At 40.6% G+C, this 23,423-nt stretch overlaps 2 protein-coding genes across 3 annotated transcripts; one reads left to right on the top strand and one right to left on the bottom strand.

Annotated features, from left to right (window-relative positions):
* Window positions 1-6,399: 6,399 nt before the first annotated feature.
* On the top strand, window positions 6,400-7,488 carry LOC148194965 (uncharacterized). Its single transcript, XM_088094426.1, has 3 exons — window positions 6,400-6,575; window positions 6,657-6,986; window positions 7,062-7,488. The coding sequence occupies exons 1-3, from the start codon at window positions 6,400-6,402 to the stop codon at window positions 7,486-7,488; spliced, it is 933 nt and encodes a 310-aa protein (XP_087950552.1).
* Window positions 7,489-18,726: 11,238 nt separating this feature from the next.
* LOC124847517 (nuclear transport factor 2-like) lies at window positions 18,727-23,069 on the bottom strand. Of its 2 annotated transcripts, none has more exons than XM_047325023.2 (9): window positions 22,910-23,069; window positions 22,168-22,343; window positions 21,270-21,573; window positions 20,897-21,135; window positions 20,592-20,742; window positions 20,371-20,492; window positions 20,232-20,291; window positions 19,637-19,691; window positions 18,727-19,281 (listed from the first exon to the last, which is right to left on the bottom strand). In XM_047325023.2, exons 2-9 carry the CDS (start codon window positions 22,339-22,341, stop codon window positions 19,013-19,015), a joined length of 1,374 nt encoding a protein of 457 aa, XP_047180979.1. In that variant the 5' UTR covers window positions 22,342-22,343; window positions 22,910-23,069; the 3' UTR covers window positions 18,727-19,012. The 2 variants fall into 2 exon arrangements, with proteins under 2 accessions (XP_047180979.1, XP_047180977.1); XM_047325021.2 differs by having other exon boundaries at window positions 20,232-20,297.
* Between the last annotated feature and the right edge of the window lie 354 nt (window positions 23,070-23,423).

Below are 23,423 nucleotides of genomic sequence, written 5' to 3' on the forward strand. Positions count from 1 at the left end.
AGTTTACAAGTATTCTGACCACTCCTGGTTTACAAGTATTCGTTTTACCGACATATTTTTTCTGTTAATAAATTTTTTGATAATTACGTAATTTCTTATAATGTGTTATTAGGATGATGAGAGTGAACAAAAAGTAGAACATCCATGTACTTGACTAGATAGACTTCACACTAAAGGAATAAAGGGAACAAAAGACAAAAAAGACTCAATGTCATTTAAGATATAAGTGGATAAATTGTTGACGAGGTAAATAGCAGTTAGCACAACTTCTCTCCATTAGGTTTTAGGAATAGACATCTAGAAAAAGGGGTTTTAACTATCTCTAGAAGATGACAATTTTCCTTACTTGCATCTTTGTTTTGTTGTGGAGTGTTAACACATGTTAATTCATGAACAATATCATTATGAGACAAAAATTTGAACAATTCTTGATTCTCATGTCCAGTGTCATCACCAGACTTAATTCTTTTGATATTTTTTGCAAATTGATTTTGGACAAGACAAAAATAATAATAATTTGGAATACCTCATGTTTACTTTATATAAGGTAGTCCACATAACACAAGTACAATCATCAATAAAAGTAAGAAACCATTTTACTCTAAAAGTAGATTCTAAAGTAGGTCCCAATGAGAGATCAAATTAAATGGAGAATTACTTTTTTTTACTAGATATGGGATAAGATGTACGATGATGCTTTAACAATTGATAAATATTACATTTTAAATACTTAAAAGAATTTGTAGTGAGCAATTGAAAGAATAAAGATTTTATAAGGTTGAAAGACGGATGCAAAAGTCTTTTATGATGAAGCCCTATTTTAGAATTTTTTCCATCTTTAAGATGTTGTTTATTGGATTATGACCTTTATGGTGTTTTGGCCCATATATAGACCCATCAATTTGGTCCTCTTAACATGGATTGACCTTGACTCATGTGAGTTGGAGTCAAAAAAATTCACCAAGCTAAAAAGTATCCTATAGAAAAAGCTCACTAAGCCAAAATATCTAGATAAGCTCTATGGATCAAGACCAATCCATGAACTTTTTTAAAAAAAAAATATGCATTTTGAATAAACAAAATACAACATATTAAACTATTAAATTATTGCATAAATTATATTACAACATATTAAACTATATATGTATCACTGTATAGTTTGTAAAAAGAATTTAAAATTTTATTTATATTTATTTTTATTAGTTAAATATAGTATTATTGTTAAAATATGTTGTAAAATGAAGGCTTAAATGCTTACTTCGTCCCCATGTTAAGAGGCGAATTTCTGTTTAGTACCTGGTTTTAAAAGTGTAGATATTAGGTCCCAAAGTTGTCAAAATTGTATGAATTAAGTCCATTCCGTTAAATGGGCAGTAACAGAGTTAACTTCCAGCTCACGTGGCAAAGGAATTTGCATTTTTTCTTCTCTCTCCTCTGCCTTTTCCTAAAATGCCCCAGCTTTTTTTTTATATATCTTTATTAAATGTTTTTCCTGCAAAACCTACCTCCATTATCAACTTAGAAAACACCTCCATGCTACTGCCCGCAAATAAGCTAATCACCCAACACACACTTCATGCAAATAAGCTAATCACCCAACACACACTTCATGGCAATAACAACAACAAAACTAATAAAATTGTGTTGAAATACTTCATGGCCACCCTTTAAGATTACTTTTCTGAAAAATACTTCAGCATTACATAGAATAAGGTTGAAACCATCAAATGAATGTTTGCTCCATGTTGGTAAAATATACATTGGAATATTCACAAACACATAGAGTGTAGGTTATTTTCCCCCACTTTGCCCCATTTGACTAGGTATCAAACACAACTAAACCATACAAGGAAAAGAAAATTACAAAATTACAGAGTATTTATTTGACAAGAAACTACGTATTTTGGTGGATGGAGGTCCTTAGAAGTTTCAACAACTAATAGAGGCTTTGAGATCAATCTTGGTGATGTGTCTGCAATACTGTAACGCCTATAGGATCCATTCACTGCAGTTGGCAAGCTTGATTCAGGTTCCGGCCGAATCTGAGGCTTCAATTAAAATCAAACATCGTCTTTTTTTTTTGTTAAAAACAAAACCCCCTAAAGAGAAGAATTCAAATAAAACCTTAAAAGTGAAATCTTCAAATAAAACAAAGAATACCAGCTTGTTCCTCTCAGCCTCCGCAGAACCTTTGGTGATATCCTCCGACGATGACATCGTTCCCGCCTCCACGGGCATGGCACGTGTTGTCGTAACAGGCTTCGGCAGTTTCGCTGGCTGTCGTCGCGGAGGCATAGCAGCAGCAGCAACGCTACAACTAGAACGAACCCGACAACGATTGCGACAATGGTGCCCATGGAGAGCTTCTTGGACTTCTTATGCGTCGTGGCCGGGGTCGAATTGGAGGAGGGAGACGGCGCCGGAGCCGAGAAAAAGGGGTTGCAAGCCTTCAACATCGGGCCACAAAGATCTACGTTTCTTGCGGGCCATTGTGTTCCAAGAAGAGGCCGATGAGGTGGGTTAAGTTGTTGACGGAGAAAGGGATTTGACCGGTGAAGTTGTTGGAGAAGAGATCCAAGCGAGTGAGACGAGTGAGGCGAGTGAGACGAGCGAGGCGAGTGAGGCGAGTGAGACTCAGAGGGAACTCACCAGAGAAATGATTATTTGGGAGGTAGATGTTGTAGAGAGCAAAGAGAGAGAGAAAAAATATATTTAATAAAAATATAGAAAAGAGAGAAAAAGTTGGGGGCAATTCAAGAAAAGGCAGAGGAGAGAGAAGAAAAAATGCATATTTCTTTGCCATGTGAGCTGGAAATTAACTTCGTTATTACTCATTTAATGGAAGGGACTCAATTCATACAATTTGGACAACTTTGGGACCTAATGTCTACACTTTTAAAACAGGGTACTAAACAGAAATTCACCTCTTAATTTGGAGACGAAGCAAACATTTAAACCTAAAATGAAAGTTAAAAAAAATTGGATGTCAAATAATAACAATCTTGGCTCTTTTAAAAGCTTACTTTAATGTTTTATTATTATTTAACTTTTTGGTTGACTATTCATAGATTTCTTCATTTCACATTATAATTTTTATTTAATGTGGTTTAATGTGGTAGCTATGTATTAGTACTGTTAATTTAACTCTTAACTAATAGAAAAACATTTGAAATATAATTTAAAAAATTGAAAAATATTTTAAATATAATTTAAAAAAAATTCAACAAGCTTATGGCATATCAAATCAAAAACATATTTTATTAAAAGTACGAAATATATATAACCATGCAACATTGTAAAAATAGAATTTTGCACTATTTGTAGATTATAGTTAAATTAAAAATTACTCTATTATCTTGTTAGCCATTCTACTTCAATTGAGAAATTTGTTCTTTTCTTCGATATTTCATTACAAAAATGAAGCCTTTTTCTCTTCTCCACCCCATAATTTTTAATGCATCCCTAAATTTTGAAAATAGCTATCTTATCCTTTTCAAAAGTGAATTTTGGATCATTTGAAAATTTTTAGAATCTTCACTGTATAATTTTCATAACTATATTTTAATAACAAATTTTCAAAGCAATATTTCTGGAATGGGATTTCTTTCTAAAATGCATAAATTTCATTTTGGAACTGGTTTGTCATATAATACCTTCTGAAACAAATTTGTTCAAATGAAATTTTTGAACAAATTTTCGAGAATATATAAAATGTTCTGGAAAGAACTTTTGAAAAAAAAACTTTTATTCTTTTAAGCGGAGTTCATTTAGTAATTATATGTTGCAGGAAGTAACATTTGTAGTGGGACTAAACTCACCTTAATCCTGACTCCAACTAATTTGAGACGAGGCTCTAGAGATTGAGACTTGTTTTTTTATCCCACTTGAGGGGTTTCTTAAAAGAGAACCTTTTTAAAAGTGGGTTAGGATTGGCTCATGGACCATGAATTAAGTTGATAACTCTACCCATAGATTTCAATATATACAACTCATTTTGCTCATTAGTAATTAAAATCATTTTTTTCATACCAAGGTCTAGAAATACATAATAAGTGGATAAAAAAGTTATTAAACAATTCAAATCTTTTGTAAGTTTTTGTATGGAGATAAGATTATTGATCGGTTGTGATACATTTACAACATCCTTTCAAACAATAGATGATTCCAAATTTACGTTCTTAGATCCACGTGTGGGTACATTATCACCATTTGTAATTGTAATAAGTTTTTCTTTAATCATTTTGACATACAAAATGAAGAGCTTAGGAAAATGGGTCATATGATCAATTTCTCCTTGATCAAGTTTTGAATGTACTCTGACCTTTTGTAGGAAGGGTATGTGATTAATAGGACTTAATCATTAATTCAATCATTTTTTTTAATGATCTATTTCCTTAAAGCTTTCAAATTAAATATTATAAAATAGACAACAAAGAGATAATAAAGATTTAATCCTTATTGTTTTAATTATTAAACAAAACATTTGGTGTTTAAGAGGTATTAATAACCCTACCTATGGCAACATCAAATGAGACATACCTTTATATCCCTCCACACAATGACAATAATGACAATTAAAAAAAAGGGTTAAATATGTTTTTAGTCCCTAAACTATTGGTCGTTTCTGGTTTTCGTCCCTCTTTCAAAGTAAGGTACAATTTGGTCCTCATTCTTTTTGAAACGTTCGTTTTAATCCTCAGAATTTTGGTTTTAGTCCTCATTTGTTGCTAAATGAGGACCAAATTTTTAAACAGTGTTTAGTTTTCGAGGACTAAAACGAACGTTTCGAAAAGAATGAGGACCAAATTGTACCTTACTTTGAAATAGGGACGAAAACCAGAAACGACCAATAGTTTAGGGACTAAAAACATATTTAACCCTAAAAAAAACTATGAAAATAAGGCTCAAAATATCAAGAATCTTATACCAACTTAGAAAATATAAAATTATTTTATTGATTTCAAATTCAAATTATATTCTCATCGTTTTTATGTGTAATAACTAAAACCCTATGACAAAATAAGTAGGAAGATTCCAAATATATTTCCCCATATTACTATAGAGATATTCAAAATATTATTTTTATTCTAATAATATTTTATTTAGACAAAAAGATAACAATAAACATGAATCTATGTAGGATGATTTATACTTGTCGAATTTTTATAATGGCATAGTGGTTAGGAAATGTATTCTAAATCATTTATACTCTGTTCTACAATTTTCCATTCTTTTTAGTAAGGGGCCATTTAAGCTTACAAAGAACAATAAAAAAAATGTTAGATGTTGGTTTTTATTAGCCTAATATACTTGAAGATTCGTTATAGGTATGCATGATGTAAATACTTTTTCAAAGCTCAATAACCCTAAATACTTTTCTAAAAAAATTCAAAACTGTACCGGTAGGGATTGGACGCCAGATAGGCCAGACGTCCACAATGGACCAAACACGCTACCCTTCTGCTTATCATCTAGAAGGGTTGGGCGCGCCAAGCCGGACGCCCGTACGTCCACGATCATGTAACCTTGTCGCTCGTCATCCGGGTAAACAACAATGAGGTCGACCGGTCATACCGCCTGCTAACCATGCTGCCTATAGGGATTGGCTGGTCGAAAGGCCAAACTTTGGGAGACCGGCCGGCCATGCTGCTAGTTAACCAGGTTTAAGGTAAGTTGAGGTTAAAAGCTATTGGGCTGAATTTGGGCCGTGATTAACTTTACACTAATCTCAAGCCCATAGCGAAAACTATAAATACAGATCCAGGGTGAGTGGTAGATAGGTTGCATTTACTGCACATTTATTATTGTTCGATAGAGAAAGCCATTGCTCTCAAACTGACTTTGGCATCGGAGAATCTTTCGCAGGTCTCTCACCCGCGCACTGAGAAGGAAATTGAGAAACGAGGACGGAGGACTGGACATACGGAATATGAGCAGAGAAGGACGTGGAGACATTGGATTACACAGCCCTTCACATCCGAAACATTTGGCGCCCACCGTGGGGCCGTGTAGTTTTAAAAACCCAAATGTGACCACGAGAAACATGAGCATGGACGACCCGATTAAGATGATCAGAGTGTTACAACAAAAGATGGACGAGATGCAACAGCGTCACGAAGACGAACTGGCGGCTGTCAAGGCCGATTGTGAGGCCCGGATAGCCCAGGAGATCGCCAGAAAGGAGGGAGAGGACGAGCGGGCAAAGGAGAAGGGAAAGGCTGCCGCGGAGGACCACACGGAACGCAACAGCGAACGCGACAGAACCTGGAGGCCGACGGAGTCCGAGGCCGAAGGGAGTAAGGCCAAATCAGTGCATAAGGAGAGCACTGCCGAGATAGGCGGATGGTGGTGAAGTCGGAACCTTCATCTACACTATTGCTTCCCTTCGCCCAAAACATAATGGATGTTCAGATTTCGGAAAAATTCATTGCACCACAATTCAAGATGTATGACGGGACCACGGATCCCGAGGCCCACATCAAGACGTTCTCAAACGCAATGGCATTTAGAACAGGACACGACGCTATCTGGTGCCGGGCATTTTCATTGTCATTGGAGGACGAAGCACTTGAATGGTTTAACTCTCTACCCCCCAATTCCATAGAGAACTTCGCCGGCCTAAAACGACTGTTTAACCGGTAGTTTGCGGCCAACAGCACGCAGGACTTGACCGTGTTCGAGTTGGTTACCCTGAAACAGGGTAAGGAAGAAACGCTAAGAGCGTTTATGGACCGGTACCAGAAGATCGTCCAGCGAGTGAAGGCATTAAGCCCGGAGCTCGCCCTCCACTACATCCTCCCGGCGCTCAAGCCCGGACCGTTTAAAGATAGCGTTTGCCGACGGGCTCCAAAAACTCTGGAAGAGTTGAGGGAGCGTGCAACGGACGAGATCAGGGTGGAAGAGATGAAATTATCTTATGAGAAGGAGAACCAGGAGCTTAGGGGGGAAAGGGCGGACGGGGGAAAGCCCGGCAATTTGGCAGGAAAGTCGGGCGGCAACAGGCAGAAGGAACCACGACGAGGATCCCATTTTTAGCAGTATACTCCCCTGAACGCCCCCAGGGAGAAGATCCTCCGGGAGGCACTAAGCGCGGATTTGCTTCCCGAACCTGTAAAGCGACCTACTCCATCAGGAGCGGACGAGAGCAAACACTGCGCCTACCACAAAAATATGGGTCACACCACCGAGGAGTGTGTGACCCTGAAGGACAAAATTGAAGAGTTGATCCAGGCGGGGCAACTCAAAAAGTACATTCGGGTTGACCGTCCTCAGGCACCTGCGAAACGACCCACCCCCCGGCAAGCTTACAGACCCGACAGGTTTAGAAATGATCGGGCCGAACGCCCACGCTCGGAGCGGCGACGGAGCAGGAGCCGTAGTAGGAGCCTCGAGCGCCCTTTGAGGGGACACATCAACACCATCTCTGGAGGCTTCGCTGGGGGAGGGTCATCCTTATCCGCACGGAAGTGTCATGTACGGGCCTTGTAGTCCGTACACTCATTAGAGAAGCCCCGTTGCACGATGCCGCCCATCACATTCTCGGACGAGGACTTCCACGCTCCCGATCCCGACCAGGATGATCCGATGGTGATAACGGTTGAGATCGCCCGTTACGGTGTCAGCAAGGTCTTGGTGGATCAGGGGAGTTCGGTAAATATCCTCTACTGGAAAACTTTCCAGTAGATGGATATGTCGGAGGATCTCATCGTCCCCTATAACGGACAGATAGTAGGCTTCGCGGGAGAGAGGGTGGACAATCGAGGCTATGTGGAGTTAAGGACAAGGTTGGGGACCGGGCGGTCCAGCAAGGAGAAGAGGGTCCAGTATTTGCTGGTAGAAGCAAATACCTCATACAACGTGCTGTTAGGCTGGTCATGCCTTAATGCGTTCGAAGCAATCGTGTCTACCTACCACCTTACAATGAAGTATCCCTCCGACAAGGGAACCATATGCACCGTTCGAGCGGATCAGAAGACCGCCAGGGAGTGTTACGCCGCCACGCTAAAGCTATATACCCGACAGGGAAAAAGAAGAGTGACCGGTTCTGAAGTGGCCATGGTCGACCTCGATCCAAGGATGAACACGGAAGACCGGTTGGAACCTATGGGGGAGACCCAACCCATCCTAATAGGGAAGGATCCTTCCTAAACGATTGCCATGGCACGGGGTTTGGAGCCCAGAGTGGAGGAAGAACTTAGGTCGCTCTTGTGGAAGAACAGAGACCTGTTCGCATGGACGGCGGCCGACATGCCGGGGATCCACCCCTCGGTCATGTCCCATAAGTTGGCACTATTTAAGGAGGCCCGTCCGGTGGCACAGAAGAAGCGGGGGATGGGCGAGGAGAAGAGGAAAGTTGTCGAGGAGGAGGTGGGAAAGCTGAAGGAGGCAGGCTTTGTCAGAGAAGTCACCTACACCACCTGGCTAGCCAACGTGGTAATGGTAAAAAAGACCAGTGGGAAGTGGCGCATGTGCACGGACTACACCGATTTGAACAAGGCATGTCCAAAGGACTCTCACCCCCTGCCAAGCATAGACGCATTGGTGGATGGCGCCTCTGGACATCGAATGTTGAGCTTCCTAAACGCCTATTCTAGGTATAATCAGATACCGATGTACGAACCTGACCGGGAGAAGATGACCTTCATCACTGAGAGGGCAAACTTCTGTTACGAGGTAATGCCCTTCGGTTTGAATAACGCCGGGGCCACCTATCAGCGATTAATGGACCGGATCTTCAGGGAACAAATCGGCAGATGCATGGACGTTTACGTGGACGACATGGTCGTCCGTTCGGCGGACGGTGTTGGCCACGTGAGGGACTTGGAGGAAGTCTTTCACCAAGTTAGGAAGTTCGGGATGTGACTGAACCCAGCCAAATGCACATTCGGGGTAGCCGCCAGAAAATTCCTGGGCTTCATGCTTATGTCCAGGGGGATTGAGGCTAATCCCGACAACTGTGAGGAAGTACTGCAGATGCAAAGCCCAACCACCCTTAAAGAAGTCCAAAGGCTCGTCGGTCAGCTTACAGCGTTGTCACGATTCATCCCAAAGTTGTCCGAGAGAGTCAAACCTGTCCTGCGGAAGATGAAGAAGGGAGCCGGCTCCGTATGGGACGCCGAGTGCGAACAAGCCTTTCAGGATGTCAAGACCATCCTACTTAATCCGCCCGTAATGAACCGCCTTGTGTCGGAAGAAGATCTACATGTCTTCCTGGGCGTATCGGAGTCGGCCATCAGCGTCGTGTTAACGCAAGAACGGCCCCAACCAAGCATGGTGTACTTTGTCAGCTGCACCCTCCTGGATGCAGAAACTCGCTATCAGCAAGTGGAGAAGATAGCGCTGGCTTTGCTAAATGCGTCAAGGTGGCTCTGGCCATATTTCCAAAGTCACCAGGTGATCGTCAGAACCGATTTCCCCATCTCCAAAATCCTTAGGAAACCAGACCTTGCAGGGCGCATGGTGGCATGGGCAGTAGAGCTGTCAGAGTTCGGCTTACGATACGAACCGAGAGGGTCGGTCAAAGGCCAGCACTTAGCGGATTTCGCGGCGGAGTTACCCCCCACCAACCAGGACGAGTGGAGTTTATACGTGGACGGGGCGTCCGGTAGGTCGATCAGCGGTGCCGGCATAGTATTGGAGGGCCCCAACGGATTCCTGTTGGAGCATTCCTTGATATTCAAGTTCAAGGTCTCTAATAATCAAGCTGAATACGAAGCCCTGGTCGCCGGCCTAGAGTTGGCAAGAGACATGGGGGCAAGAAGGATCACCTGCCGGACGGATTCCCAGCTGGTCGTCGGCCAGATGAATGGTGACTTCCAGGTGAAAGAAGAACAATTGCTGCGATACTTCCATCGCGCAACGGAATTGGCGAGATCATTCGACAAGGTCGACATCCAACACATTCCAAGGGAAGAGAATACCCGGGCGGATACGCTATCCAAGCTCAGGTCGGGAAAAGAGAAGGGGCAGTTAACGACTATCGTACGTCAAGTACTACTCCAACCCTCAATCGAGTGCCTGGCGGTATCAAGCGAGGAGAAGGACTAGTGATCTGAGATCAGAGAAATAATGTCTCGGCAGGATGACGGACGGCCCATCAAACCGAGCGAAGCAAAGAGGATCACCCGCTACCTACTGGTGGGGGACAACTTGTACAAGAGAGGGTTCTCCACCCCCCTTCTTAAGTGCTTAGAAGGAAGAAGCACGCTATGTGATGGACGAACTCCACAACGACATCTGTGGTTTTCACACCGGATGGCGGGCTCTAAAGACCCAGGTGACGAGAGCAGGGTACTATTGGCCGACCATGGAAGCAGACACGAAGACGTTCGTCCAAAGATGCCTAAGCTGCCAAGAACACGCCAATAACACTCACCTACCTCCTCATACCTTACATACGATTGTGTCGCCATGGTCGTTCGCTCAATGGGGCATGGACATTGTGGGACCATTCCCCATAGGCCGGGCCTAGAAGAAGTTCCTCCTGGTAGCCTTGGACTACTTCACTAAGTGGGTGGAGGCCGAACCCTTAGCGACCATAACGGCCGCCCAGGTCCAGAAGTTCTGCTGGAGGTTGGTATGTCGCTTCGGCCTCCCTCAAACAATCATCAGGGATAATGGCTGCCAGTTCATCGATAAGAAACTGGCCGAATTCTTTAAGAGCTTGGGGATTAAACACGTCACTAGCTCTATAGAACATCCCCAAACAAACGGTCAAGTGGAAGCGATGAACAAGACCGTGGTCGCCGAATTGAAGCGACGATTAGGGGAAAGAAAGGGAGCATGGGTCGACGAGCTACCCGAAGTCCTATGGGCCTATCGATGCACGCCCCATGGAACGACTGGGGAGACCCCCTTTAACCTGACGTATGGCACAGACGCCATGTTGTCGGTCGAACTAGGAGAACCCTCATTACGACGACAGGTAGAGGACCTACAGTTGAACGACCGAGAGCTGCGAATCGAACTGGACTCTCTGGACGAGCGCAGAGATCGGGCGGAAGCATGCAAGTGCATGGTGGAGAGGAAGTACAACTCCAAGGTGCGACCAAGGAGCTTTCAGGAGGGAGATCTAGTATGGAGGAAGGTTGGAGAGGCTCGCCGAGTTACTACACACGGCAAACTGGCAGCAAAATGGAAAGGACCATTCCGGGTAGTTGAAGCACTGGGAAATGGGGCGTACAGGCTACAACACTCGGACGGACGGCCAATTCCAAACACTTGGAACGCCACGCATTTAAAGTTTTATTTCAGTTGAATCATTCTTAAAAAGTTGTATTTTCATTTTCAACGATTAATTCAATGACAGGACGTATGCCTTCTCTCATTACTAGTCTCATTAAGCACGACGAAAGCACAAGTTGATGAACGGAGAGTTCCCCCAGGAACCACTGTCAACTTGGTCAGACGGTGAACGGAGAGTTCTTTCCAAAGAACCACTATCGTCCGACCTTCAAAAAAGTCCAAGTTGATCAACGGAGAGTTCCCCCGGGAACCACTATCAACTTGGCCGGACGGTGAACGAAGAGTTCTTTCCGAAGAACCACTGCCGTCCGAGCCTTCAAAAAGTCCAAGTTGATGAACGGAGAGTTCCTCCGGGAACCACTATCAACTTGGTCAGACAGTGAACGGAGAGTTCTTTCCGAAGAACCACTGTCGTCCGAGCCTTAAAAAAGTCTAAGATTGATAAAAGAAAGGGTTTCTCCCTGGACGACCAATACATGGAGCAAGAAGCAAAAATAAATACATCGAGGAAATTAAAAGAAGCTGAACAAATGAAGAAGTTATGTATTCATTAGCAAAGGCACCAAAACATGCCAGCATTTATAAAAGGACGACCCAGCCAACATTTTGACAACCCAAGATGTTGGACGGGCGGCCATAAGAATACATGTAGCAAAAAATCTGAGTATAAAAAACAAAAAATCCTAATGGTCACCACCATCCTCCTCGTCATCTTCCACCACCACTGCCTCGTCTGCTCCCGCGGCACCAGAGGGTTCTTCGTTCTCCCGCCCCACGTCATCAGCCATGGAGTTAAGATCGAGCAAGACACCATCAAAGATGTCTTTCTCAATGTCAAACCCCAAGGCAAAAGGCTCGTGTATGTCGGCAAGAACGGCCGCCTGACGAAGGGCTTTGTTAAAACCCTCCTCGTGCTCAAAGATGATGTCCGCCTCTAACTCGGATATCTTCTCTTTTGATCAGGCAAGGTCATCGGTCAGCGCCTGGTTTGCCTTCAGGAGCCCGACCTCAGAGCTTCTGTGGCGAGCAACCTTCAACTTCAATTGGCTACATTCCTCCAGCAGCCGTTCGTGATCGACCTGGGCGACTGCCAGGCGGTCGTTGGCGTCAGCAGATTCCCTCTTGGATTTCTCGAGGTCGGCTTCCAGCTGCTCGATCCTCTTATCATATTCATCTTGGTTCAAGATCAACTGCTCCATGGCCGCCTGAAGTGAAGCCGAATTCTTCTTCTCGGCCAAAAGTTCAGCACGAACATCCTTCACCCCCGGGCGGTCGGCGAACTCCTTCAAATACCACGCCAGGGAGGCCGCCCGAGTGGACATCTCAAGCATGGCGTTGGTAAGCTCCGCCTCAGAAAGCGGCTCGATTAGAGCTCGCTGCGAAGAGCTCATATGGAATTTGGTTCGGTCACTCATGTTGAATGTCGGACTAAATATACCTCCCGGCAATGGCGCCAAGGGGACCTTCTCTTTGCCCTTGCGAGCCTTTTTCGACGCCAACAGAGATGACGAGGCTTCTTTGTCTTTGTGACCCTGACCTGATGGGTCTTTCCTTTTTCTCACCAAGGGGGCGATAGAGTCGGTGGCCGCCTCAGAAGAGGGATCCACAAGCACAGCCGCGAGGTTCGCGACTGCATCCACAATGGGCGCCCGGCTTGCGGTAGCAAGTCCCTTGGTCGCCTAGACGGGGGCTGATTGAGGTGGAGCTGTGGGAGTCGGGGGCAGTCAGCCACTGGAAGAAGATCGCCTCACGAGAGGGGGGCGAGGAGCATTCGACGCCCCTTTTGGCCGGGCGGACGAGCTGGCTCGAGAGGCTTTCCGGGCGGCCATAAAGTTGGATTGGCGGGGGTAGGAGCAGTCATTAGATCTGAAAAAACAAGAAAATTCAGAAACGTAAGATTGACACTAAAGAAAAATGAATTCAACATATTAATACCATACCGAACGCCTTTCGTTCACAATCATCATGACGAAGGCATTCGACCAGGAAACGAGCGGAAATTCGGCGCGGAAGGGCATTAATGGTGCGCACGGCCTCTAAATCGGCCGGACCCAACACCCCCACGGGGAAAGCTTTTATTTTTTGGGGTACCCTTGTCCAGTAAAAAGGGAACAAAGGATTCCCCGCGGAATCGTGGAATTCATGACGGCCGGCGGCATCAATGATGATCTTGAAATATTGGTTCTTAAAATTTTTGAAAGAGTCGGAATACGGGTGGAACAATGTCCTATCCCGGACAGAAGTTAGGGACACCCAACCGCCCTGAGGAGGCGGACGGACCTCGAAGTAGTGAAAAAAGACGGGGATGGTCGGAGTCACGCCCACAGGCAGGCACATCGCTAAGAATGCCTGCACGGCCGCCCAAGAGTTGGGATGAAGCTGTGTCGGGGCAACGTTAGCCTCTGGGAGGACAGCCATCTGAAACTCCGTGAAAAGCACCCAGACGAAGAGTTGTGCGAAAACGTTGGCGTACATGTAGAAGAAGTCGTCCGGACTCGACCTCTTCCCATAGTAAACTCTCTCGTTCCTCATACTAATCCCCGCCCGGACCAGTTGGGAATCCCCCACGTCCGGGACGATATGGAGACGGCTGACCCTACTGGCCAGCACGTCGCTGAGACCGTACGCTGAAGCGAATAGGCTGGCACCGTAAGGTGCCCAGTCGTACTCTGTCACAACGGTATTATCACCATCCGGCTCATACGGGGAGCCGTCGACACGAATCCCGCCCTTCAGTAAAAATATGGGAATTCCGTTGGTGATTCGGTCGCCCTCCATGCCCGCAGACGGTCTCTTCCAGAAATGATGACGACACCGAACTCAGAGAAGCCCCGTGCCCACCATCGCCCCTCGCCGAACTCCCACCCGACGACTCAGAAAAAGAATCAATATGGACAACGGTCATTTATTACCTGAGGGAAAAAGAATATCGAAGTTGAAAGTGAAAACGAAGAAGGTGAAGTGAAAAATGACAGCGACTCCTCTCCCTATTTATAGAACAATTTTGGTAACCATCAAGCGCATCTGCACCATCGAAAGCCAGCACGATCAACGCTCCAGATTCGAAGCCGTTTCAACTTCCGCCACTGCAGATGCGGCACGTATTTCCCGCCAAAAATCCAAATCCAAAAGCCCATGAAGTTCGGCCCAATGCCAGTCCGCTGATCCTCCCCGCACGCTCAAAGTCCTACGTACACTGCATATACTAGGGCTTGGGGGGCTTGTGTACCAGTAGGGACCGGACGCCAGATAGGCCGGACGTCCACAATGTACCAAACACGCTACCCTTCTACTTATCATCTAGAAGGGTTGGGCGCGCCAAGTCGGACGCCCGTACGTCCGCGATCACGCAACCTTGTCGTTCGTCATCCGAGTAAACAGCAATGAGGTCGGCCGGTCATACCGCTTGCTAACCATGCTGCCTATAGGGATTGGCTGGCCGAAAGGCCAAACTTTGGGAGACCGGCCGGCCATGCTACTAATTAACCAGGTTTAAGGTAAGTTGAGGTTAAAAGCTATTGGGCTGAATTTGGGTCGTGATTAACTTTACACTAATCCCAAGCCCATAGCGAAAACTATAAATACAGATCCAAGGTGAGTGGTAGATAGGTTGCATTTACTACATATTTATTACTGTTCGATAGAGAAAGCCATTGCTCTCAAACTGACTTTGGCATCGGAGAATCTTTCGTAGGTCTCCCACCCGTGCACTGAGAAGGAAATTGAGGAGCGAGGACGGAGGACCGGACATACGGAGTACGAGCAGAGAAGGACGTGGAGACATTGGACGACACAACCCTTCACATCCGAAACAAAAACAAATATGAAATTATAAATAAGATATTATCAAATATGGAAAATAATCCAAAATATGTTCATTATTCAAATCTAAACATTTCCAAAAAAAAGAAAATTCTTATAAGTTGATCCCATTATAAAATTTATTACAATAATAACATTATAAAATTCTTCAATCATAGAAAAATGTATTCTCCAAATTTAAATTTTATTCCATGCAATGTCATCTACTATATTTTGAGATTTTTGGAAAAAAATATTTAGCCTTATTTTGTTTGAAAAAATAATAATATATTTAATTAATACAAATGAAAATATAAAAGATGGATGTTATGTGACCAATGAAAATAAGTTGGAGGAAATATAACTGGTAAGCACCAAATATCCCAATGTAAGACCTTTAATATATTTAGTATTGATTTTATCCAAAAAAAATCTTCTTTTTGTTTTTAATTATATTTTACTTATTGTGGATTATGTACCTAAATTGGTGAAAGTAAAAGTTACTTAAACTAGCAGTGTTAAAATTTGTAAACTTCGTAAGTGAGCCATCATTAGTAGCAAGACATTACTGTGATGTTTTAATTAATAAATGTGAGATTTTTCATATAATTTTTACAACTAAGATTTTTTTAAAAGAACTCTGCAGTTTAATAAGAGATATTGAATAATAAGTTAGATGATGCTCTTTGATCACATAGGATAACTTTCAGAAAAACATATTTGAAGTTTCATTGTAAAGTTATTTTTGGTGAAGGTTATTATTTACTTTGAGATAGATCATATAATACATTGGGTTGTTATAGTATATAATTTATCATATGATGAAGCTTGGGAGAATAGGCTTGTACAAAGTGGTATGGAAAAAAAATCTATTAGTGGAAGTATATGATGATGAAGGATATGAGATGTGAAGAGTGGTATGGAAATGCATCTTGAAGGAGGTTGAGCCAACAATCAAGAGAAAAAGGTTAAGAGAAGTCAACTAAAAGACAATCATAATAAACTTAAAGAAAAGGAGATTGCAGATTTTAGCATAGATTTTTTTCATTAATTTCAAGTTAAGTTTACAAAAGGTGGTCACTCCTATTTATAGGATAGAGGAGTGAATTCATTTGAAGATGAAAACATTTAAGTTTGATCACATCCTACTCGAGAGGACAGTCCAAAAGGCTTAAAACTAGCATACTTGAAGTTTCTGATGGAAATGATCGATTATCCAATGCCATAATAAATATTCAAAATAATTGTTCCCTCTTTCAAAATACTTGAAGCACTTAACACCTCTTGTTCTAGTTTCTTTAGATTTTTCTTTTAAAGTAATAGGACCTACTTTACAAAAATGTTTTTGTTCACATTGAATTGTTTGTAACTTGTTAGGAAACAACAACTCAAAGTGTGATTTTTCAAAAGTTATTAAGGAGTTAAAAATAATGGGGAGTGGAAGTGGAAGTGGAGTTAAAAGATTTTCAAAAGTAAAGGTTGAAATCAAGAAATGTGAATTATTGTTGACATGAGAAGAGTTAAAAGATTAGAGAACCCCTTTTAAAACTCTTAACTCAATTATGACTGGGGAATGAGAGGTTTCTTGAGTAGCACTTCTTTAAGTAGGATTTCTTCCTTCTCCTTTTCTCTCCTCTCAATCTCTTCTTTTCCCTTCTTTTGTCGCTCATCCTTTTCTCTTATCTCATTTTCTTCTTTCTCTTTCTTTTCTCTCTCCTCCCTTTCTCTTATAACTTCCTCCTCTCTAACTCCTTTAGCTTCTTCAACTCTAGCTTTTATTTCCTCTCTTCGAACTTCTTCAACTCTAGCGCTTAAAATTTTCTCTTCCCTAACTTTTAGAGGTTCTTTTGAAATACACATGTAAACATTAGAGGAGTGGTGAATAGTGTTTATTAAAACTTTTCGCAAAATTCATCTGATGAATTTTCAAAAGATTAACAAATAAGAATATGTTCGGACAATAACGTTAAGAAAAAGTTTTATAAAAGCTTTTGAACAACAAAGACAATAAAACATGAATTAAGGTACATCCAATTCTTTCTTAGAAACTCTTAAAAGCTTTCACTAATCTTAACCTACTCCTTATTACAAGTATTATTTCCTTGATCAATCCTAGTTAGTTTAAGTATTGAATAATGTTTGTTTATAAATAAATTTAGGATTCAAAGTATTGAATAGCAAGTTTTATCATTTATTTTTCATTTTTGCACTTTTTTCATGTTTATTTCAGTGCTTTTACTCTTGTTAGTATTGTTTTTAGTTTAGAAATCCTTTGTTTAATTTTTTTATTGTTATAGAAACCTATTTCTATTGCATTTTATGCACACCTTTTGTTTAGAAATTTAGATTGTTTACGTTATTTTTGGTGCTTAAGTGAGACATGTCCACTGAAAAGCTAAGCTGGAACAAGATGACATAATCAAGAAAGAAAAAACTATCACTCTTAAAGCTCAGCACTCCAAATTGACACCCACCAAGGCACCCAAGATGGAAAACCTTTTTAGATTAAAAAGAAGTTGATAAAACTTCTCTTTGCAAACACTAACCAAATTCCCTTCTCTTGCAAGTTAGTGGCCATAATTGTTTATATGCGTGAGAAGTGAGGACCATTGCGACACAACTAATATTGTTTCTCATTATGAGATTCTAGGATTTGATTTTATTGGTTATCTGATTATGTTAGGTAAAAGTTTGATGGAAGTGCGCTGTCAAATATATTGTATTACTCTTTTTTTTTTCCTGTAGCACTTGCTTGTCATTATTAATTAGAGTTGAATTCATCATGAATCTAATTTAATAGATTAGGTTCTTCGAATTCAGCTGCTACCATATCATATTAGTTTCATTCATTGATGAGATCCAAAATCTTTTATCCACACATTTTGTGTATCAGGTTATTTGACTAGCAGAATAGATAAAATCAAATTACTTTCATTTTCTTAAGCCAACTTTGTTCCTTAATAGCCGAATAATTAACACTATAACATGTTCTGAACTGATTGTTATTACTGTTATTTGGGCTACACGGCAGTTTGTTGGCATGTCTTGAAACTTATTCCAAGCAATTATGTTGAAAAACAGTTGTTGGATTAATGTTATTTTATACTGTTGGATTAGATGCATGATTGCATTTACGTGAGTTGCCACAAAATAACACCCACTCTTGTATTTAAGGTGGGACAAGTTCATGAAAATTAAAATAAAGATGGCTCATAAAAGCATTTGATTTCCCTTGAGCTTATGTGGTGTACGTAAACATGTAAGTGATTTTCAATCATTGAAAAGCCAATGTTAACCTTTACAGTTGCAGAATATGCATATTTCCCAATACTGAAAACTTCTTCAGGAGAGGGACAGAGTTAAAGGGTAAAAAGAAAAAAAAAATGTCAATTCGAGCAAAGTGACGTAGATCACACACTAACTGATAAGGCATTTCAATGTTACGTGATAAATGGTTCCATCAAACAATTAAAATTCAAAAAGAAATTTCTAAGATTATCAAACTTTTCCCATAAACATTTTCAAGTTATACAACTACACATTTTACAATTTAGAAAATATTATTTTTAGAACAGCCAACAAAGTAATCTAATGACGATGAAAAATTCTCAATACCCAACATTATCTAAATGACAGATATAACAAACAGAACCGAGTTGAAAAAAACAAGCAAACAAAGCATACAGGAATTATAAAAAAAAATGGCATATAATTGTAGCCGAATCCAAACAATTATTCCAGAATAATAGATACAAAATGTAACAAAATTGGAAAAAATGAAAGTGAAGAGAAGTAGGTATGGGGAATTATGTGAATTAACCGAAAAACTCTTGTACGAAGGGATCATGGCAGCTATTAAAGAAAAAAAAAAAGACTCTAAATGATGCAGTTGCAAACCAAAATCCTTAGATGCCGCTATCTATAAGTAAATGCCGTTGTCACTCAATTCCCAACAAAATGAAGTACTTCACTGAACTTTCACTGGTTGACGAGTGACTTTTCCTCCATTCTGATAACTCCTTGCCACAACTTCTCCATTGCTACGCCCACCACCATTGTTTCCTCCTCTAGGCCTGCCAGTGAACTCACCCCGCTTCTCAAAATTATCATTCCTATTTCCATAGCCACCACGGCCACCACCACCACCACCGAAGTTTCCACGGCCCCTGAAGTTATCATTTCTGTCATTCCGGTATCCACCCCTTCCTGATGAATATCTCCCCCTATCACTGTTAGCTGCAACAAACAAGAATACACATGACATAATAACCATCACTGTTAGCTGCAACAAACAAAAATACACATTTCACAGAACAAAGGGTCCGGAGCACAGTGAGCTTGTGACATGTCTGCAATATCACACAAGAACTTTTTGCAAGAATCTATATCCCTAGAAACTTTACGAACACTTTTATTTTATGGAATATAAATTCATTTATTTTATGGAATCTAAAGGTGGAAAGCAAGTAACTGGAACAGCATGCTTAAGAGCATAAATCAATAAGACATTGCAGTCGTGGCAAATAATAAACTAGATCGATAAACTATTTAAAAACGTTTGAATTTGACATGAAATGTTAGGCTGGCTTGCCTCTTCGTTCTTCAATTGAAAGCCTTCGGTTGTCCAAGGTGACAGGAGGTGAAGCCTGAAATAATACACAGAAATAAATAAAACAGGATAACCATAAACATGCAAAATTAGGCTAAAAAACAAAATCAGATAACACGCTTTTGTAGAAAAAGCACCCAAAACAACCCAAGGATTAGTAGCAAAGAACTAATATCAAATTCTTATAGCAATAGGTTAATAGGATCCAACACACAATACAGGAAGAAAAACTACAACTTGAAACCCTCAATTTTCCTCCTAGCATGTTAAACCCCGATAACCCATCAATTGCAGATGTTCTCCATAGATATATTCTCTACTTCACTATAATTAAAAGAAAAAAGCTCATGAAATCAACTGTAAAATACTTACAATAAATAATGTTTTTGCCAAAGAACAAAGACAACTGCAGAATGTCAAGGGACATTCAAAAAGAAAATGAACTTGGAATCATGTTACAACACCTTCATATGGGCAAAGGCTAAGCATATAATTACAGAAGGCAACATTATCATCAAGAAACTCATTTTCATCAAATCCAAATCTAAAGAGGGAGATTTCAAGTATGTTTCCGTACCTCAAGTGCACCTTGCATTGAAGTAGCAGATTCGAACTCCACAAACCCAAAACAAGATCCCTGTTGCTGGAAAGAAGGGCAAAATATTGTATCATCGCTTGGGAAGTAACTGAAAGTACAATGCTTGTAACAGACTAACCTTACTACTTCTAACTTGAATTCCATCCCTTTTAATGGGCCCAAATTTCTTGAAAACACGTTCCAGTTGTTCTACTGTGGCATTCATGGGCAAATTTGCAACAAATATTGCATAAGCCTTGCCTGTGAAACATAGATTTTGAAAGTTATATAGCATCTGGATCAACTATAATCACAAACTCAGTTCATAATTAACCAATCTAGTCACAGAATAGGAACTACCTCCATTCTCATTGTTCTTTTCGGTTGGACTCTCAACACTAGGAGTTGGTGCTTCCGATGCAGGTATGCTGAGAACACGTGGCTGTTCTACAGCTTTCACAGGGGAAGCCCTCATATGGAAGGGAGCAGCATTTTCTTTCAGTGCATTCACCTAAGATTAATAAATGCAAATATTATCAGACACCACAAAAAGTACAATGAAAGCACAAAAATAATTAAAATTTACTATTGTTGGCATAAAGGAAATACGGTCAGACACTATGAAAAGTACATTGATGGCATAAAAACAAATAATTAAAACTTACTATTGATGCAAAAGACTTCTTTGGAGTATCCTCCTGTGAGTTACTAGAAGCAGCTTTCTCAGCATGTGAATGATGTTCCAGGTGACTGGATTCTTTAACATGATTGACAGGAACAATCTTTTCAGGAACTGATAATTTTCCATTCTCCAGTGGCTGGCTGACATCTTTGCTGACACTAATGTCATCATCAACAACAGTAGTTTGGCTATCTGGAACATCTTCGGCAGCTTGAATGACCTCTATTCACAATCAAAATTAAAAAAAAAAAATATTAAATCGTGTAACACGCAAAAAGTAAAATGTTAGAAGAAGGAAATGAAAACTACAGGACTACGAGGTATATTTAACCAGAAGTTGTAAACAGAAGATCTACCAGGCTCAGGGGTAAAAGAATCTGTTGGAGCACTTTCATCAGCATCATTCACAGGCACAGACTCAATATCAACTGACTTATACTCATCAATATATCTGAAAATATCATTCAAAACAAAGTAGCCTTTGTCCTGCGGAGCTAGGAAAAAGGACTGAGTAAACTTCCTTTTCAGATTGTCACTTCCAGTTAAGCAGCCAGTCACTACAACTATTACCCCATCCTTGTGTGAAGATTGGGCATCAGCACTCAGAATTTCTACCCTAAAGCTTGTGTAATCCTGAGAGAGTATCTTTTTATTGATTTCCTGTAGCATAGAAGAGTAAGATCATTTGAATCAGTGAATTTTAAATCATTTGTACAATACATATTAGTCAAGGAAATAAAATACACAAGATTTGAGCATGTGTTCCCAATAAACTCAGATAAACATGAGCATTGGTACTAAAAAAAGGAATTTCCAGCATGGATCAATTAACACGGGACACGTGATTTCAAATACTTCAAAGAATGTTACATACTCCTTTGGTCTTTGACAGGAAAAGCTGTAAAATTAGAGCTTAGGCAAAGGGTGGTAGTAGGGGAAACTCCCGAATTTTTCCTGCTGACTATGCATGTTATTAATTAATAATATACAACAAACTTCAAAAAAATGGCACAACACTTCTCATGAAATGCACATAACCCAAAGTGATTTCCATATATTTTAGATTGATTTGTGTTTATACAAGTAACCACATTTTGAAAAGAAAAAGCAAATGGCTAGTTCACCAATAATAGTTTGGTAAATGATAAATTAAAGGAGTAGTTTAAAACAAACCACATTAAGCCCGTGCTAAATCTGCACTTACATAACTCCACATGCCCTTGCAATAACTAACACTCCATCACTTGTACTTACCACAGTAGTGGTCACCATTGTCATGGAACCGTCTTCTTCAGGACGACTCAGGACACTAGACTCGTGATAAAATCTGTGAACTTGGTCTGGCTCCTGATGCAGTATAGAATAATACTGCTCAACAAAAGCATTCCCAACCATCTGAGGGGTTGGTGATCCATCCGACACTGCCATCTCTACAACATGACAACACAAGATTAGTCTTGAAGGCAAATACACGACTATTCCGGAAAACCATAGTAAAGAAAAAGAAAACAAATAATCATTCAAAGAATAAACGCAATCAACCACAACCCTCATTAATAAAACCAACGCCAACACAACACCTTCAATCTTAACAAGTAACATATATACAAAACACACGAGCCACAGCCAACGACCATTCCAAAACATTCAATCATGTATTTTTAAATTAAAAAAACAACTACAATAATATTAATAGCATCTAAAAGAGACTAACACACACGATTTTTATTTAAACCTTTTCCATTTACAAACCCTAAATCATAAACAGACCAGGCTAACAACCAAACCCTAATCAACCATCAGGATACACTAAAAACGTATAATAACTAAAACCTAACGACGGAGATAGAAAGAAAGAAAAGGAACTGAGAGATTAATCACTGAGATAAGGTAAAAATGGATCAGAGAAGAATACGAAAATCGATAGTGAAACTATCTTAGGAAAACGTATACAATAATTTAAAAGGAAAATGGAAGGAAAGAAAAGAAGAGGTACCTCCGAGGGAGCGATGAATGGCTCAGAGAAGATGGTTTGGTTAGAGTGGAGGCGGTTGAGTTGAGTGAGATCTCTGTCGAAGGCGAACGTGAAAAAATTGAATATATATATAGGCGAACTTTTCTATGTTGTTTCTTGTTCATGGGAATAAAGCTTTGTTCCCTTTGTTCTGGTTCGGTTCTTTAGATGAACCAAAAACCCGGTTTATTTATTCACACATGTGCTTTTATCGGACCAAGCCCAACGTTTTTGGTTTCAAACTTCTTTTCTTATTCTCTTGTCCCTTATTCCATGCTAGCGTGTTAAACTGTCCTGTTTCAATTCAACGTGGGACCTTTCAAGAAATTGCACCATTACTAATATTCACGGATATATTTCATTTTAAATTTTGAATTCATCAATTTAAATTTTAAACGCTACTTTAATTATTATTAACCTTATTTGATTGAATTTTTCATTGTATGTTCACTAATTGTTGTGTAAGAGATTGTCGGATTTAAACAAAAATCTATTT

Source organism: Vigna umbellata, chromosome 7 (genome assembly GCF_029865625.1).
Source record: "Vigna umbellata cultivar VRB3 chromosome 7, Vumbellata_1.0, whole genome shotgun sequence".
Taxonomy (NCBI): Eukaryota; Viridiplantae; Streptophyta; class Magnoliopsida; order Fabales; family Fabaceae; genus Vigna; species Vigna umbellata.

Excerpts from the sequence above, each read along its gene's own strand:
- LOC148194965 (XM_088094426.1), top strand. The coding sequence starts at position 6,400 with ATGGATGTTCAGATTTCGGAAAAATTCATTGCACCACAATTCAAGATG. Across the intron at positions 6,576-6,656 it reads GAGGACGAAGCACTTGAATG|CACGCAGGACTTGACCGTGT; the intron begins GTTTAACTCTCT and ends TGCGGCCAACAG. Across the intron at positions 6,987-7,061 it reads CCCGGCAATTTGGCAGGAAA|GGAGAAGATCCTCCGGGAGG; the intron begins GTCGGGCGGCAA and ends GAACGCCCCCAG.
- LOC124847517 (XM_047325021.2), bottom strand. The coding sequence starts at position 22,341 with ATGGCAGTGTCGGATGGATCACCAACCCCTCAGATGGTTGGGAATGCT. Across the intron at positions 20,743-20,896 it reads AGAAGTCTTTTGCATCAATA|GTGAATGCACTGAAAGAAAA; the intron begins GTAAGTTTTAAT and ends TATTAATCTTAG. Across the intron at positions 19,692-20,231 it reads CAATGCAAGGTGCACTTGAG|GCTTCACCTCCTGTCACCTT; the intron begins GTACGGAAACAT and ends GTATTATTTCAG.